Source organism: Mirounga leonina, unplaced genomic scaffold, assembly GCF_011800145.1.
Source record: "Mirounga leonina isolate KUSES-001 unplaced genomic scaffold, KU_Mleo_1.0 Mir_151, whole genome shotgun sequence".
NCBI lineage: Eukaryota > Metazoa > Chordata > Mammalia > Carnivora > Phocidae > Mirounga > Mirounga leonina.
In genome coordinates, this window is record NW_023270377.1 from 8,095,694 (window position 1) to 8,112,512 (window position 16,819).

General features: G+C 35.8%; 1 protein-coding gene across 1 annotated transcript in view; it reads right to left on the reverse strand.

The window, feature by feature from the left end:
- The window catches only part of PSMD1 (proteasome 26S subunit, non-ATPase 1), a 91,663-nt gene that overhangs the window by 14,454 nt on the left and 60,390 nt on the right, over positions 1 to 16,819 (reverse strand). Inside the window, exons 17-18 of the mRNA XM_035006903.1 lie at positions 9,343 to 9,457; positions 6,807 to 6,923 (exon numbers count right to left, since the gene is read on the reverse strand). Of these exons, the coding sequence (XP_034862794.1) occupies positions 6,807 to 6,923; positions 9,343 to 9,457 (232 nt within the window). The remainder of the gene's footprint in view (positions 1 to 6,806; positions 6,924 to 9,342; positions 9,458 to 16,819) is intronic.

A 16,819-nucleotide genomic window follows, 5' to 3' on the forward strand; every position in this document is an offset into this window, starting at 1 on the left:
AGATTGTTCAAATTATAATGAAACTTGAGCTCTGAAATTCACAACATTCAAAAAGAGAGAGATACAAACCAGATTTCAAGGCAGCAAAAGTTCCATGTTTGAAATCATGGGTGTTATGACTTTTCTGGTGTGGGAGCACCAGTTCTGTTTTCAATCCTCATTCCACAGTGGATGATTCAGACTCATGGGAATGTTGAATGTGATTTCGTACTGCACCACTGTTAGTCAGCAGGCTTAAACAGTTACATTGAAGCTTTCATTGTACTGTGAAAAACAGCTACTTTGCTTACCATCACTCTTATAGATTTCCTAGCAGGCATAATCCTTCAATTCTATCCTCAAGTAAACCACCCTTTACTGAAGATGTGTGAGGCATATTTTGGATTTAGTGTATATTCACATCAAGATATTCATTACACACACGTATTAATTTTTTGAGAACATGTCACGGTAATTATTCTTGTCAAAAAAACACACCAAAATGGAACATGTGCTAACTCACTTATGGTAGGATTATTAGTAATTTTTCTTTATTCTTTTCTGCATTCCTAAACTAATATATATTACTTTTACAATTAGAAAATAAAATTTATAAAATACATGTTATCAATATATTTGTGATTGCTTTAAAACTGTTTGAGTGACAATAAGGGAACTGTTTTATGCTTCCTCCATGTCTTACACTTCTCTGTTTTCCCACCAGTGCTTTTCAAGTGGTAGGCACCCAGGATGAAGTCTGCTTGTTCAAGAAGCACATGATCATGGAGCTCCCCAAATCTGCCCCAAGCAGAGAATATCGAATTTTTGAGTTTCCTAATATAATGACCTTACTTGCATGACATATTCTTTCAGAATCTCTTCCCCTCTTCACTTGTCTTGGTCTTGGAGGCCATGCTGTGCAGGGTAATACAGAATCAGACAACCTGGCTTATAAATATCTCTGCTTCAATAAGCTGTTTAGGAAGTTTTTAGCTTTCATGTGCTTCAGTCTCTTCATCCCTATAGGGATTGTAGAACCTATCTTACACAGCTGCTGTAAGGATTATATGATGCAATATATATGTAATGTAATGTGTAAACAGCGTTTTATAGTTCAGTAAGCATGGCTATCCTACCATACTGTGGCAGAACCCTACCAGTCCCCCTTGACTATTATCTCTGCAACATAATACTGCTAAAAAATGTGATGGGAAAACAATGAACTCACCCTGCCATTACCTAGCATATAACCATTAGTGAGCCATTTACTTCTCTAGGTCTTATTTTCCTTAACTGTAAAACCAGCATGACTAGATCATCATAAAATTCCCTTCTAGTTTTAAAAATCCTAAGGTTTGATGCTTTTACTCTGGTTCAACAGATCAAATTCCTTTGATTCTGAACTTATTTTAGATGAACACTTACATTACCTTATATAGGATGGAAATTTTATGTGCTTAAAGGTTTATGAAATATGTCATGAACTTATAAAAAGTAACACTGGACAAAGCACTGTATGTACAATATGAGGAAGAATTTAAATATAAAATCACACCCAAAACAATAGGAAATCAAACATTCAGTGAAACTGAAAGATGGATTAAAAAAAATCAATACAAATATGTAATAGGATTATCCAGTTAAGTAGACTACTTCAAAGAGCTATTTCCTGTTTATCATTTAAAAATTCTTTTCCTCACATTTTACTACTTATGGAGCAGTAACAATTCTCATGTTTATGATTCTTCATAAAGAATTATTATTTTAGTAGGTTAGGATAGTATCTTAAATTTGAAGGCAATTTTGAGATCATGTACTCCCTGTACTTACGGATGGGAAACTGAAGTAAAATAGGTGAAATGACTGGCTTGTTTGTGATCAAGCAACTAACTGCAATCATGGTGAGGATCATGATTTCCTGGTTCAATTTCACTGTTATGAACAGTATGGTGCCCCCATACAATTTGTGGGAGAAAAACATTTATTTCTCATTTTATATTACTATAGTCTCACAGAAAAGACAAATTCTAAGCAATCCTGTGATCCATGCATTCATTCTGCTATATATGATTATCTAAAAATCTACCTTCTCCAAATTCATGCATTTTTAACATTCATCATATTTTTAAACTCTATACCTTATACTGCTGGGGGAAAAAAACACTTTCAGAAAAAAAAATGGGGAGAAGGAAATAAAAGTTCTTTGGGGTTATTTCTGTTGGTACTTATCAACTGGGTATGTTTCCTTTCAATTTTCTTCTATTTTCCTGCATATAGAAATAAAACAGCACATCAAGGATCAGTTTTGAAGTTGTCTTTCTTTTCTCTTTCTCTGACATTACATCTGCTCTTACGACTTCAACTATAGGTCTGTAACTTCTTCCATGAAATCCTTGAGGCCAGATGAATTTTGGAATTCAGATTTTACAAAGATAACATGGTGTATATACCATACATTATGCAATATTCTCAATGGAGCATGGGGAAAATAACCTATAATCAAACGAATCCATATTTCAAAAAGCAGCTAAATGACTGAATATTAACACTAAATGGGATAAAGGCTATAAATGAGTTCATATTAGTTCAAGTTTTACAGCCAAATGAGTCCTTAAAAATAAACAAACCTCTCTTCAGAGGTTTTGGATTTAGAACTGCAGATAGAGGGCTATGGACTTACATAATTTCTTTGTGGTTAGTTCCCAAATCTCTACCTTCAGTTCTGACTTTTCTCCTTTGCTCTCATCTTATCTCCAGCTGACTTGCTATCATCTCAAACTCAACATGCCTAAAACAAAAATTATCTTTATTCTTCTTTTAAGATATTGTCAATGTTATCATGATTTCCCCATTATCAATATACCAAATGATGTTTTTAGCTCCCTTCTCAGTTTTACGAGTATTATTTTGTTTATGGTAGTTGCTTGTAGCCCTTTCTTTATATTATCACTGACATTGTTAGAGTCCAAGTTCCTACCTTAAGGCAATAGTATGGTAATATAGATTACCATTTATAAATGTGTTATGCTATGCTTATAATACAAAATTTCATTCTTATAATTTCATCTTATAGAAGTTCAAAGATTTCTTCATAGAAATACTTCTAGGTCCCCATGATGGCTCACAAAAGCCTAATCTACTCAAATTGTGATTTTAGAAATGCAAAAGCTTATCAAGCTTGGCCAAACATGATCCTACTGCCAAAAGAGTACCTGTCAGTTGTGGTTACTTACCCACAGCAGGTAACCTTAGGCCAGATGATATTAGGCAAGGAGGAGCACCAGAGATTTTATTTTTACACTGTAATATTTTTATCCGATTCTGTACATGATAATAATATACATGTTCAAAAATGCTAAAGGTGGATTTCATTTAACAAGGAAAATAAAAGATAGATCCTTCATAAAGAGTAGAGTTTGTTCTTGAGTGAAAATAGTTCCAAAGACCTATAAAAAGCACATTATTCTAGTTAAATGGTTTTGAATCTCTGGTCTAAGGGCTTTCTAAATTGGGTTTGTAATCACCCAGGGGTGTATACATGTTCCTGGGTCTATGTTGTTGAGAGTGAGTGAACAAAAAAACTGGCAGAAGAAGAAAGCAAAGATGCACTGGAATTACTTAAACTGAGACCACAGTGTATAGAACTAAGCATTAAGACAGCATTCTGCAAAAGGATGTGATGTATGTCATGCTTACATAAAATACCTCCTTTGGAACTTTCCATTGTGAATTTCACAAACTATCTGAGAAATGTCCCTTTTGGATTCCCCTGAGGAGTGGTTATGTAAGTCTTGATGAAATTAAGACTTCATCTCCATTTTACTTCCACTTGATTTCCTGTACCTGTTTGCAACCTTGTTACTAGGACTCTGTAGTCTTGAGAACTTCTCTTTAAGCTTTTTTTTTTTTTTTTTTTTTAGATTTTACTTATTTATTTGAGAAAGAGAAAGGAGTGTGTGCATGGAAGGGTAGAGGGGGAGGGAGAGGGAGAGAGAATTTGAAGCCAATTCCATGCTGAGCACGGAGCCTGACAAGAGGGGCTCAATCCCATGACTGCGAGATCAGGATCTGAGCCGAAACCAAGAGTCAGACGCTTAACGGACTGAGCCACCCAGGCGCCCCTCTTCAAGCTTGTGAACAGCTTTTTCTTTTTTTTCTTTCTTTTTTTTTTTTTTTAAAGATTTTATTTATTTCACAGAGACACAGCGAGAGAGGAAACACAAGCAGGGGGAGTGGGAGAGGGAGAAGCAGGCTTCCCGCGGAGCAGGGAGCCCGATGCGGGGCTCGATCCCAGGACCCCGAGATCATGACCTGAGCCAAAGGCAGACGCTTAACGACTGAGCCACCCAGGCGCCCCAGTTAACAGCTTTTTCTTTTCAGCAAAATGTCACATACCATTCCAAAAGAATATCAAGTTGTCTTGTTAGCAATTATCAGATAAAAGAGAGATGATATAAACTTGACAGTCCACAGAAGTCTTTATTGCATGCTTAATAGCAGAAAACAACGAAACAGAACTCAAACTTTAAGAATTCATGAGCTGAGTTAACAATTTCCCTCTAAGGAACAGTGTTTCCTGAAAAAATACTGGAGCTTTACACTGGCATGCACAGCTTTGCTTTCAGAGTCGGTAGGGTACAGATTTAACTTTCCCCACGGAGCTTACATTAATGGCAATAGCTAGCAGCTATAATTGCATTTCGACATTCTTAATTAATACTCAAGATTCTGATACAAGCTGAAGATGGAAGGGCTCCCTATGTATTCACATCAGCTAAGACTTGGTTCAACGGCATTTTACGGAATGATTAAAAAATACTGATTATTTAAATTCTGTATTTTTTCACTTTTTCTAAATGTGAAAAAGTTTTATCTATTAGAATAAATAGTTGAATGCTTTTTCAAACTACACATCCCACCCTAGCCTATCCCCATTCCAAAGGACCCTGCCAGTGTTGGTGCAGAGTTTATGGTTGAAAAATCAACAAAATCCTACAGCAGAGGATGAAAAGATAGTAAACTATTTGTCTTGTTCACAATACAAATAACATGAAAGCAACATGTGAGGTCAAAGTGAGTAAATATCTATATATTACTGTTAGGGGAAGTGCATTCCATGGCCTAAACTTCCTACTTTAACATTACTCAGTTGGATAACCCCCAGCTGATAAAGCTCAAAAGATCAAAAGCAGAAATAAAAGATGCAAAAGCTATTCATATTATAACTGCTATATTTAAAAACAAAAGCCAAAAAGAAATGTGGACCCTCTGAAAAGATGTTTATGTTCTAGAAGATATATGAAGTGATATACTATTAAAACAGAATGAGAAGTTGGGATTCTATTTTTGCAATAATCCAATTTTTGGAAGTCTTACAAATGATTTTGACAGAGCAGCACTGGATAAATGAAATAAAAATGATAAAAATAAAAATGAAATAAAAAAATAAAAATGATTCCCATTAGAAATGGGAATCTATTAAACAAAGTTCCATAAAATGAGAATGAATAATCAATGAGTTCTGGAAATTTTTCTCTTCTCCACCCTCCCTCCCCCCATCAATCTACTTTGCTGAAAATGAGGATGTTTTACATTTGCTTGATGAGGCAGAAGGCAGTATGCCAATGGTTTTTCTAGTTGTCAATTTTTTTATTTTTTCTCAAATAGAAGCAAAATTAATACAAAACTATTAAATGCTCTAATTTCAAGTTAAGAATAAAAAGTTCTGAAATTATTGCATAAGCTACACACACCTATTTAATACATCAAAAATGGTAATTTTTAGTACATGTGAATAAGATCTGTGCATTTTCTCAACAAAATGAGAAATTTTGGCTGAGGTGCCAAGATACATTAGATATCATACTCTAACACGATGTCTGGGAGACTGTCATGAGGAAATTTTAAAATAGATGTCTCAAAATCTTTGCTGGGAGCCAGCCACAGGGTATCTATGAGAAGTGAACTGCAGGAGGATGTGTGAGGGGGATTTCTGTGGGGAAAGCTGAGCTGTGGGTCTTTCCCCCTCACTCCAAGCCTAAAGATGGGCTTCAGAGGGACCACGTGGAGAGCTTAATAAGATCAGTGGTTACTGTGCACTGACATCTGACACAAAAAGTTAAGAGGCATTAGCTGTCCACGGAGGTAACTAGCAGAGAGGGTGAGGGAGATGAAGAGGAGGGAGAAGAAGACAGAGAGGAGGAAGGAGAGGGACAGGGCAGGCAAAGCTACACTGAGAACCATATATTATACTCCTAGCTACAAGGGCAAAATATGCAGGACTGGTTCTGTGAACGGATGTGGGTGAGGAAGGAAAGCCTTCCTGGAGCCATGTGAAACCCTGCCCTACTCCCAGGGGGGCACTGACATTCTAACAGAGAATCTGGATATACTCATTTCTAAACTGAGATTGTATATACCATATAAAGTGAATGTAGGACTTTTTATTGCCTCAGAAAGATGAATCAAAAAGTCATGGACTGCCTGAGTTTGCATCCTGTATCAGAGGAACAAGTTATCCTGCTAAACGCATTTTAAAAGGACAGTAGGAGGCAAAAATTAAAGTTCATTTTTATGATTTCATCAACCTGTAAGTTCTAATTTTTCAAGTATGGCTAAATAGTTGAATTAACAAAGTGACTATAAATCTGTAAAAAATGCATTTAAAGAGGATTATATAATTAAAGTTATCTCTTTTACCCACCTTTTTTACTTCCTTTGAGTTTAGTGTCCACTACATTTGAGGTAAAAATGTCCTTAAAAGAAGGTAAGTTACTAAAGAAAAGCCTGAACCAGCTCTCTTCTGGAGAATTTTTTCATTTGCTCACCTTTGGACAAGTGATTTCAGTCTGCTGGATCATGATGAGAGCTGAGGCTATCAGAGCTCCTTGCCTCACATAGTTCACAGGGTCATTTGTCATCGGTTCTAACAAATTAATTGCCTCCTGAAAGCATTAGAAAAAAGTTTAAATTAAGCTGGTATAGCGGGATTTTCAAATTAGTTACTGTTATTCTAAGTCAGTATTTTCCTCTGACATTGTAGTGAGTTCATTAAAGACTACTTGCAACTGAGAATGCTTTTAGTTTCAATATAATTGATGGTAAGTGAGAAGGAAGCTTGTAGATACATGCGTGTTCCTGTTTTGAAGTAAAAGAAGTAAAAAAGAAGGTAAGAGAAAATGAGATTAATGTTAAGTGCCACTTTATAACATTCCTTATAAGGTCATTGGTAGGTATAAATCCGGAGGAACAAAGCAATGGGTTTACAAAATTATCAAATTTATTTAACACAGTATGCCACTTCTTAAATATCCTGTTTCAAGGCCAAGGAAAGAAAAAATAAGTTGAATTCTTTCTTTTAAGAAAACAACTTCCGATTTCTTTACATGTGGATTCATTTATTTTAAAAATCAGAGCTGTTAACAGATAATATACATACCAGATAAATGTATTTTCTTTCCATTTCAGTGAAAAATGTGACACTACTCATAGTATTGTCAATACTGTTTATGAGGTAGTCATGATAAAAATATAACCAAATTTCCAACTTATAAGTTAAAAGACACTAACTTGGTCTTTAAGGTATGTGATATAACCTCAAAGATATATTTTAGAATAAAAAAGTGCTTTGAGTTTTTAAGAAATAAAAATAAAGCACCAAACCTTGGTCAGATAGGTATAGTTATATAGATCACACAAACTATCTAGGAATAAAGCAGACTTGCTTAGTATGAGTAATAAAAATTTTTCATTGAATTAACTTGCCAGATGCTGTGTCTCAAAGAACATTTGCTCCTACATATCATATCAAGTTTAGAGTAATCTGGAAAGAAAAAAAATCTAATATACATTTAACTTACGAGGCTTGACCTAAATGTCTACTGAAGACCTGAGGGGGAAAATACTTCATAAAACATCCAACTATAATTTTCCTTTGTTTACAGATGTGTTCCAGAAAAAAAATGAAGGCCAATTTCTATAAACTGGTATTTTATAAACCCAATGATATTTCTAATAAAACTGAAGATACATTCTCATGTAAGAAATTCTCCCACAAAAGAAAACACTTAAAAACAAATCTCCATCATATCCTTAAAGGATCTTCCCCTCCATCACTGATTTGACAAATATTTACCGAACGCCTACTATGTGCCTGGTCTCACTTTAGCTTCTAGCAGTGAACATTCTGTTCTTAGGGACCTTACATTTCAGGGCAGAGGAGACATAAAATAAATAGGTGTAAAAATATGTCAGGTGGTGATAAGTCCTATGAAGAAAAAATAAAGCAGGGTAAGGAGATGAATCAGAATACTGGAAGGGGATGTCTCTCTAAATTTTTATGCAATTTTTTCACATATAGTGAAAACGCCCATTTTAATTTCTAGTTTCAGTAATGTTTTATGTGACTAGAAAAAGTTATTTGTATCCAATATTAATACTCTTTATTAGAGAAAAAGTGAAGCAAATTAAAATTTAATTCCTGGACTCAATCAATAAATAACTGCGTTTTATTTTATTTTATTGTGGACAAGAGAGGATAAAAAAATTACTCCTCCTCTGATATAAAGACATTGGAAGCATAACCTAGCTCTACTCTTGTTCTTTATGTTCTCACTATTCTCATTATGTTTGTGTTCTCTCTCTCTCTCTCATACACACACATACCCATGCACACATGGACTCCATTAAAAGAAAAGTTCATGTTTTGGGGGGTGGTGAATGTGTGTACGTTTGTGCTATGAAAGGCAAAAATGTGATGATTATGCCATTGCTGCGAAAGGATACTTGTTCAAGCAACAGCACATTTCTTTATGAATCTCACGATGAATTGTATTTTACAGTCATCTGCTTGCCTAACCCAACTCTTTATTTTGTCACTTTTGAAGATTTAACAAATATCACGTTACCTATTAGATTTGTGAGGAGAATCAGGCAAATAGCAGTTAAGTGATTTGCTTAAAACAAAAACAAACAAAAAAAAGAATCCAAGTTAGCTGATTTTGGTGGTCTCATACAAGAACCTTGATTCCTAATAATGCCAATTAAACATATAAATTACCATGTTAAGTGACCAGACTAACTCTTTAAAGAATTTTTTTTTTTTTTTTTTTAAAGAAATCAATGCTTTCAAAAAGAAATTCAACAGCACTGTTTGGTCACCCACGCAATGTGGTGGTTTGTTCTTAACTCGCTTTGAGCAACCATGGTCAAGTGAGGAAGGAAGTTCTGGGAAGCTGTGCGAGACAAGTTAACTCTCATAGATCACACCACACTTGCATTTTTACAGTGGTTATACCAACTTTTCTGCTAGGGAAAACAGTCTGGTGCCAGGAAAGAACTGACCCCAGTGGCTTTGGGCTTTACCTTGTTTCCTGTACCGGCACAGCAGATGCCCAGGGCCATAGCAGCTCCATAACGCACGTGAGGATTGTAACTCTCTGACAGCAATGAAACAACGCTGGGACACTGTTCAGGGGTCCTGATAAGAAATAGAGGAAGTGAAGACAGTGTTATAGGTAAAAGATTTTAAATCAAGATGGAAGAATTTCAACCAATTCTTTTTAACTTATGGGAAACAGCAGTTAGATTTCACATGGAAGGTGGAGAATTAAAAGTTGCGCATGGAATTCTAATTATTGATATTAATCTTCAGTATTCAGAGACTATACACAAAAAAACCCAGAACATATCAGTGATTCCTCAACCACAGTTCTGCATTAGAGCATTACAGTCATTCCTTTGTGCTTCCTCCATAGTGGGTAATAACCATGAGGGTGTGGGGGGCACACAATGCCCTACATCAATTCTTATCTTTCTTGCTTATTTTGTGTTTTGTACCAGAAGACAAAAGCTGTTATAGAGACTCTGGGATGTTTCCAAAGCTGCACAAAAGATCTAAATTGCCCAGTATAACTCTGATTGAATACCAAATTGGTAAATATGCCTTGATAATGAAAAAATTCTGTTTTTTTTTCTTTAGCAATTATTATTGTATTGATAAGGGCAGAAATTGTTCTTAAAAAAAAGATTTTATTTATTTATTTATTTGAGAGAGAGAGAGCACGCAAGTGTGGGGAGGAGCAGAGGGAGTGGGAGAAGCAGACTCCATGCTGAGCACAGAGCCCAACATGGGGCTTGATACCATGACCCTGAGACCATGATCCGAGCTGAAATCAAGAGTTGGGACGCTCAACTGACTGCGCCACCCAGGCACCCCAGAAATTGTTCTTTTCTCAACCTCTTCATATTTCAGCAAAGACAAAAAAAAATAGGGCAACCCTGACTAATGAAATACCTGACCTCATCTTTATAGTGGTTACTCTTTAGGGGCAGCAGGATTGGGGTAGTAGCTAGAGGAGAATGTAAGGGGAATATCTGGGCAGCTGATAACGATCTCAAACTGGATGCTGGTTATAGTGTGTGTTCAGTTGTGAAAATTCATCAAACTGTAGGCTAATTATGTGCATGTTTTTAGATGTGTATTACACTTCAACAAAAACTTAAAGAAAAAGGTTATACATATAACTACATTTAATAAAGTTTTTTTTTTTATTTTTAAACACTATCTTCTTGTGAATGAAAGCAGTTACTACTTACAGACCAATTCAATTCCATAACTTTGTTGGATTGTCCTCTAGCCTCAAACTCTAGTAAGTGGTAAATTCAAATTTCAAATGGAATAGAGCCAAATTTATGAGAACCATCCAGAAAACTGAAATTATGCTACAAGAGAAGGCTGGATTTCCTCCTTACAACAAAGTCCATCACTCTTTCTTGAAAATGTTCTCAGTTTGACTAAGCTTCCTAGTAGGAATAATTTGTAAATAAGACTAATGACAACAATATGGAGAAAAAGCCTGGTATTGTGAAAGATTCAATGTACTAGGATACAGAGGATCTGGGTTCTAGTTCTAGTTTTGCTAATTTCTTAGTATGTGACATTAGGTAAGTCACTTTTTTTTGTAATTGGAGATAACTTTTCTTTTGCTGGAATAATATAAAAAACAAAATGAGTAAATACGGTAATAATATATATACCTTCAATTAATGCACATAGACATAAATAACAATACATTATATAAGAGGAAGCCATGAAGTCAAAAACCCATGTTCTAGTTCCTGCTTTGTGTCTAGATAGCTGGGATAATTTAGACAAAGCTCAATGAAACAAACACTCTGGGATCCCTTTCTATGTACGAAAAAAGAAGGAATGGGACTAGAAGTTCTATGTCTTTCCTACTTTATAATTCTATGGCTCTTTTTTTTTTTTTTTTTTTAAGATTTTACTTATTTATTTGTCAGAGAGAGAGAGACAGAGAGCACAAGCAGGGGGAGTGGCAGGTAGAGGGAGAAGCAGGCTCCCCCCTGAGCAAGGAGCCTGATGCTGGGATCATGACCTGAGCCGAGGCAGACACTTAACTGACTGAGCCACCCAGATGTCCCCAATTCTATGGCTTTTAAAAATGAACCAACCAGGGTGCCTGGGTGGCTCAGTCAGTTAAGCATCCCATTCTTGATTTTTGGCTCAGGTCATGATCTCAGGGTTGTGAGATCAAGACATGTGTCAGCCTCTGTGCTCAGCAAGGAGTCTGCTCGAGATTCTCCCCCTCTCCCGCTTCCCTGGCTCATGCGCACTCTCAAATAATAAATCTAAAAAACAAAAAAACCAACCAACAAAGGTTTTAAATCAATGTTCATTGTTACAGGACATTTCTTTGATGAGAATTATTCCTATGGAATTTAAAGTGATATTACATCGAAGAGGCTGCTGGAGAGTCATTCTGCAACCTGTAGTTGACAGTACCATCATTTAACTTTTATTTTGCGCTCCTATTAGGCAAAGAACTTAAAGCTCTGTCCATAACTTGATACTCAAATCCTCTGACAAACTCAAGCATTGTGTCACCAAATTAATTACAAATAAAACCAACTCAAGAGTGCACATATCCCAAGGGCCAAGGCTGTGTTTTCTGTATTTTTTATTTTCCATAAATTATTAGCACAGTGCTAGATACTAAAGATAAAATAATTTTTGTTACTCAGTAAATGACAAAGAGAGTCAAACTAAATTTATATTTAGAGACTTAACCAATAAGTATTTTCTACTAGGTTCAGGGCCTAACGGTTAACCTCTGGGGGGTGGGGGTTGGGGGGGAAATCAAGCCCTTCCCTGTTCCCCTACCCACTTAAGTTTATAATTTAGCTGCACAATCAAGAAAAAAAAGGGAAAGTTAGGAAGTACCTGTGTTGCTTCATAAGGGCTAATTGAGAGTGTCTTTTAATTTTATGTGCTTTGAAGTTCTCAGTAGGGAGATCACATAGGTAAGGCCTGAAACATCCACAAAATAGGTACCTAATTCTAATTTGTTGTTTCAGTAAAATTTCTTGGCTTGTAGCTAACAGTCAACTTGCCAACTTTACTATTTGTACAAACTTTCCACAGAGCAGGAACTGTGCCAGGATATATGCACAAGTCACTGCCATATCATCTGACCATAAACTGCATATATGAACTCCTTTCTTTCAACATACTGGCTATTAACTACTGTTTCTTTACTAAATATTTTGTGTAACCTCAACATTAAATCCTATTAATAAATCAGATGCTTTCATCTGGTGTCTTTTCATCCGGTGTTTTTTTTCTAATTTATCTTCACTAGAAAAGGAAAAGTACAGGAATATATGTATATAGGCAGAAACACTATTCTAGGCACATGGGGTCCAACACAGAGGGAATTTGGTGAGGCCATAAACCACAGGGTAGTCCCCTTGGTAGAACTGTGAATTTATAATTCTCACTAGGTAAATGGCATAGGATTAACATATGACAAAGGAATTAAGAATATACCCTCTGCTGAGCTTCCTTGTATCCCCTACCAAAAGATTAAATAATCTGAGTAGTATCCTGAATTTCCAAGTACCTATTGAATATCTTCAACCAAATATACCACAAACACCTCAATCAACATACAGCAGTGCACAAAGAAAGAGGAATAAGGGGCACCCTTCCCCTACACTACTTCTCCCACCATGACAGTTCATTTACATACCCAGGAAACTCACATCTTTCTTTATTCATTCTATTCCCTAAACCCCCACATCTTATCTGCCACCAAAGCAAGTGAAACCCTTAAATTTTATTTGTTTCCATTGCCTGCTTCAGGCCCCAATCACCTCTCACTGGAAATAATAGTGACTCCTTAAATAATCGCTCTGCCTTCTCCTCTTGTCTTCATTTGGCTGTGGTAGTGAGAATAACATGGGCTTGGAATCAGGAAGACTTGAATTCCAATTCCAGTGCAGCCATTTATTAGTAGAGTGGCAATCACTAAATCTCTCTGAGCCTTAACTGCATTACCCATAAAATGGTATCTGTTCCACCTTATTCATGCTGGGGAAAGTTGGTGGTATGGTAGAGTAGAATATTATACTACAATCACTGAAATCTAAATGCATTACCAGAAGTTGCCTTTGGACCAGAACCAGGAATCTGGCTACCCTAGCTGTAGTTTGGGTTCTTATTTGTAAAAAAGGGACGGTAACTCATGCCCAAACATTCATTCAAAATAATATAAAGTGAGTTGGATATTAAACCTAGAAAGCTGGTTGTATTCAAAATCCTCACCTCCACGTCTCCTCACCAACTTTTTAAGGAGCTAATAGCATATAGGACACTTACCCACTTGTCCCTCAGCTGCAGCAAGGGCAGGACATTCCAGGGAAAACTGACTCACACCAAAGAACTTATTCTAAATGTATCTTAAAACTTCATTTATTTTATGATGCTCAATTGTTAAAAAAGTATTATATTTAGAATAGGATATTAACAGTTTCATGAGGTTCAGAGAAAATTTTGCCAGTGAACATAAATACTGGGAGCTTAATTCAGAGCTTTACCTAGTTGATTACCATAAAGACTAAAATAGGTTGTGAGGGTTATAAACTCAAAGAACATAAAAAAAATTCTTGTTAAGTTTCTCAGTCTATAACAGTTCTAATGCTGATACATTCTTCAGTAAAGTGTTAAGACAAGAAACGATACATTCTTTAATAAATTAGCTTAGACATTCAGTCCCTTCAAGAGTACAATAAAACCAGAATATTCTATGTTTACTTTAATTTTTAGCAAGTAGCTGTAAAAGGACAAAAGAATCCTTCTAAGCAATGATTGGAATGTAAATATTTGCTGAAAGCAAAACTTGGGCACATTAATCTTTGTCTACACATATAACACACATAAAATACATGCATAAATATAAAAATTATAGTCACAGTTAATAAATGAATAAATAAATGATAAAACAATTATCACCATCACTTTGAGGCTTGGAATGAATTAATGGACCTCAGCATAATTATCAATGACTGCTAACATCATAAAAATAGAGACAAGTCGACCTAATGTGCACTCCCAGCCCTGCCCCTCCAAAAAAGAGAGACAGAGAAAGAGAGAGAGAAATTGAACCTCAATGTGACCAAGCCTCAAGGTCCAACTATCAACTTACAGGAAATACAGAAGACCAAAAACGCATTATATTACACATAGGGATGGGGGATGCAATTAGCAAAATCCATACTGTGCAACCTTAACAGTAATAATAACCTCGTTTCTTCAACAAATAAACTGCAAGGCGGAAACAAAAAGAGAGAGGGGAGGAAAGGCAAGAGATGGCGAGAGATTAAAAGAAAATACACCAAATCTTTAATAATAGTCCATAGGGCTTTCTTTCACTTATTTTAGATAATTCTAACACTACTTGAATCTTAGCTTTTCTATACAAACATTTATCTCTTAGATAACATCACAAAATAATTCCTGTCATTTGATATAATTCCCTTAATCATTTGTAACAAAGTATTTAAATGACTGACCCCTGATTAGCAATAAAAACTTACCTCTGTGTCTCCATGAACATATTTATTTATTTTTAAATAGATTTGATTGATTGATTGATTGGGAGGGGCGTGTGTGAGCAAGGGGAGGGGCAGGGAGAGGGACAAGCAGACTCCACTGTGCATGGAGCTCACAGTGTGAGCTCAACCGCCCATGACCTCAGACAAGGAGTGGAGCCAAAACCAAGACTTCAACACTCAACCTACTGAGCCTGAGCCGCCCAGGCACCCCTCCATGAACATATTTAGAAAAATAACTGTCTAGAAATTATCAAGTCACAGGAAAATAGTGGATTTTGTTTTATTGAGTAGGGGGAGGTAGAGAGCAAGTAATTCAATAGTTTGGAAACCACTGTATTAGCACAAAATGTATTATGTATGATAGCTTTTTCACATATTTATGTTTTGCTATGTTAAATTTAAAAGTACATTTACTCAGACAATTATAAATGTGCTAGCTGCATCTGTTTTTAACAATGGAGCTACATGTGGTGGGAATTGTATCAATTTTTCTTGTTCTTTATTTTTTGGCTAGTTTATAAAAATAAAAAAGTGAATATCATTTGGTTAAAAAGTGGGAAGAGGGGTACCTGGGTAGCTCAGCTGGTTAAGCATCTGCCTTCGGCTCAGGTCGTGTTCCCAGGGTCCTGGGATCAAGCCCCCCTGTCCCCCAATCAGACTCCCTGCTCAGCAGGGAGCTTGCTTCTCCCTCTCCCTCTCCCTCTGTACCTCCCTCCTGCTTGCGTGCACGCTCTCTCGCTGCCAAATGGATAAATTAAATCTTAAAAAAAAAAAGGCGGGCAGAGATATATTTTTTGAATTTTCTTTTCTTTTCTTTTTTTTTTTTAAAGATTTTATTTTTATTTTTCAACAGAGAGAGAGAGAGACAGCAAGAGAGGGAACACAAGCAGCGGGAGAGGGAGAAGCAGGCTTCCTGTGGAGCAGGGAGCCCGATGTGGGGCTCGATCCCAGGACCCTGGGATCATGACCTGAGCCGAAGGCAGACGCTTAACAACTGAGCCACCCAGGTGCCCCTGAATTTTATTTTCATTTACAAGGTAAAAAAGATGCATCAGATATTCATTATCAGGAAAATAACTGAGAAAGAAGAAAGCAGTTTTGTTTCCCCAGCATACTTTTATCCCATGAACCTCTGTATCCCAAGCTGCTATTTGTGGATTCTCACTTTATCAGTTTAGATATATCTATTACATGTTAAGTATCATAAAGAAAACAAAACAAAATTACCCAGATCCTGCCCTAAATCATACAAATTTAGTCCTACCTTTAATATATATATTTTTAAAATCATTTTACTAGACTTCAGATAATTAAAAATAGCTATAGTTTTAGATAAGCTTTTGCTTTATTTCCAGATTGTTTCTTTCAGGTGCTACCAAAATAGGGCAAAATATCTCAAAAGATGAGAAGAAAGTAAATTCGTTAAGATTTATACAAAGAATTCTACTTTACCGTAATAAGAAACATGGCTCTTAAAAGTATCAAATTGCATTCCTGGACCTACAGGAATCTGCAATATTCAAATCTATAATATTCAAAAAGTTACAGTATTATTAGCACATTCCCACCACCCCTTAAAATGAACAAACCAAGGGAAGTCTTACAGTATGAGTGAGATGCATATATAGTGTAGATTATTAAAGTATTAATATCTCCTTGATTTTATAAAAATGAACACAAACATACTTCATTTCTCAGAAAGTTTAGTTCATTTCTGGTATTTAAGTAAGTGTCCTGATGATAAAAGTCGACTTCTAATAGCTGATTACAGTGATTACTGAAGCCTTGTAGAGCTGAGCAAATATACATCAAATATTTGGGTCTTTTATGATCATCAACTATAATTCTAGATATAAGAATTCTTTTGATTAAAGGACACTGTCATTTCATGACATCAGTTGTACTATACAGTTTCACTAATATTAAA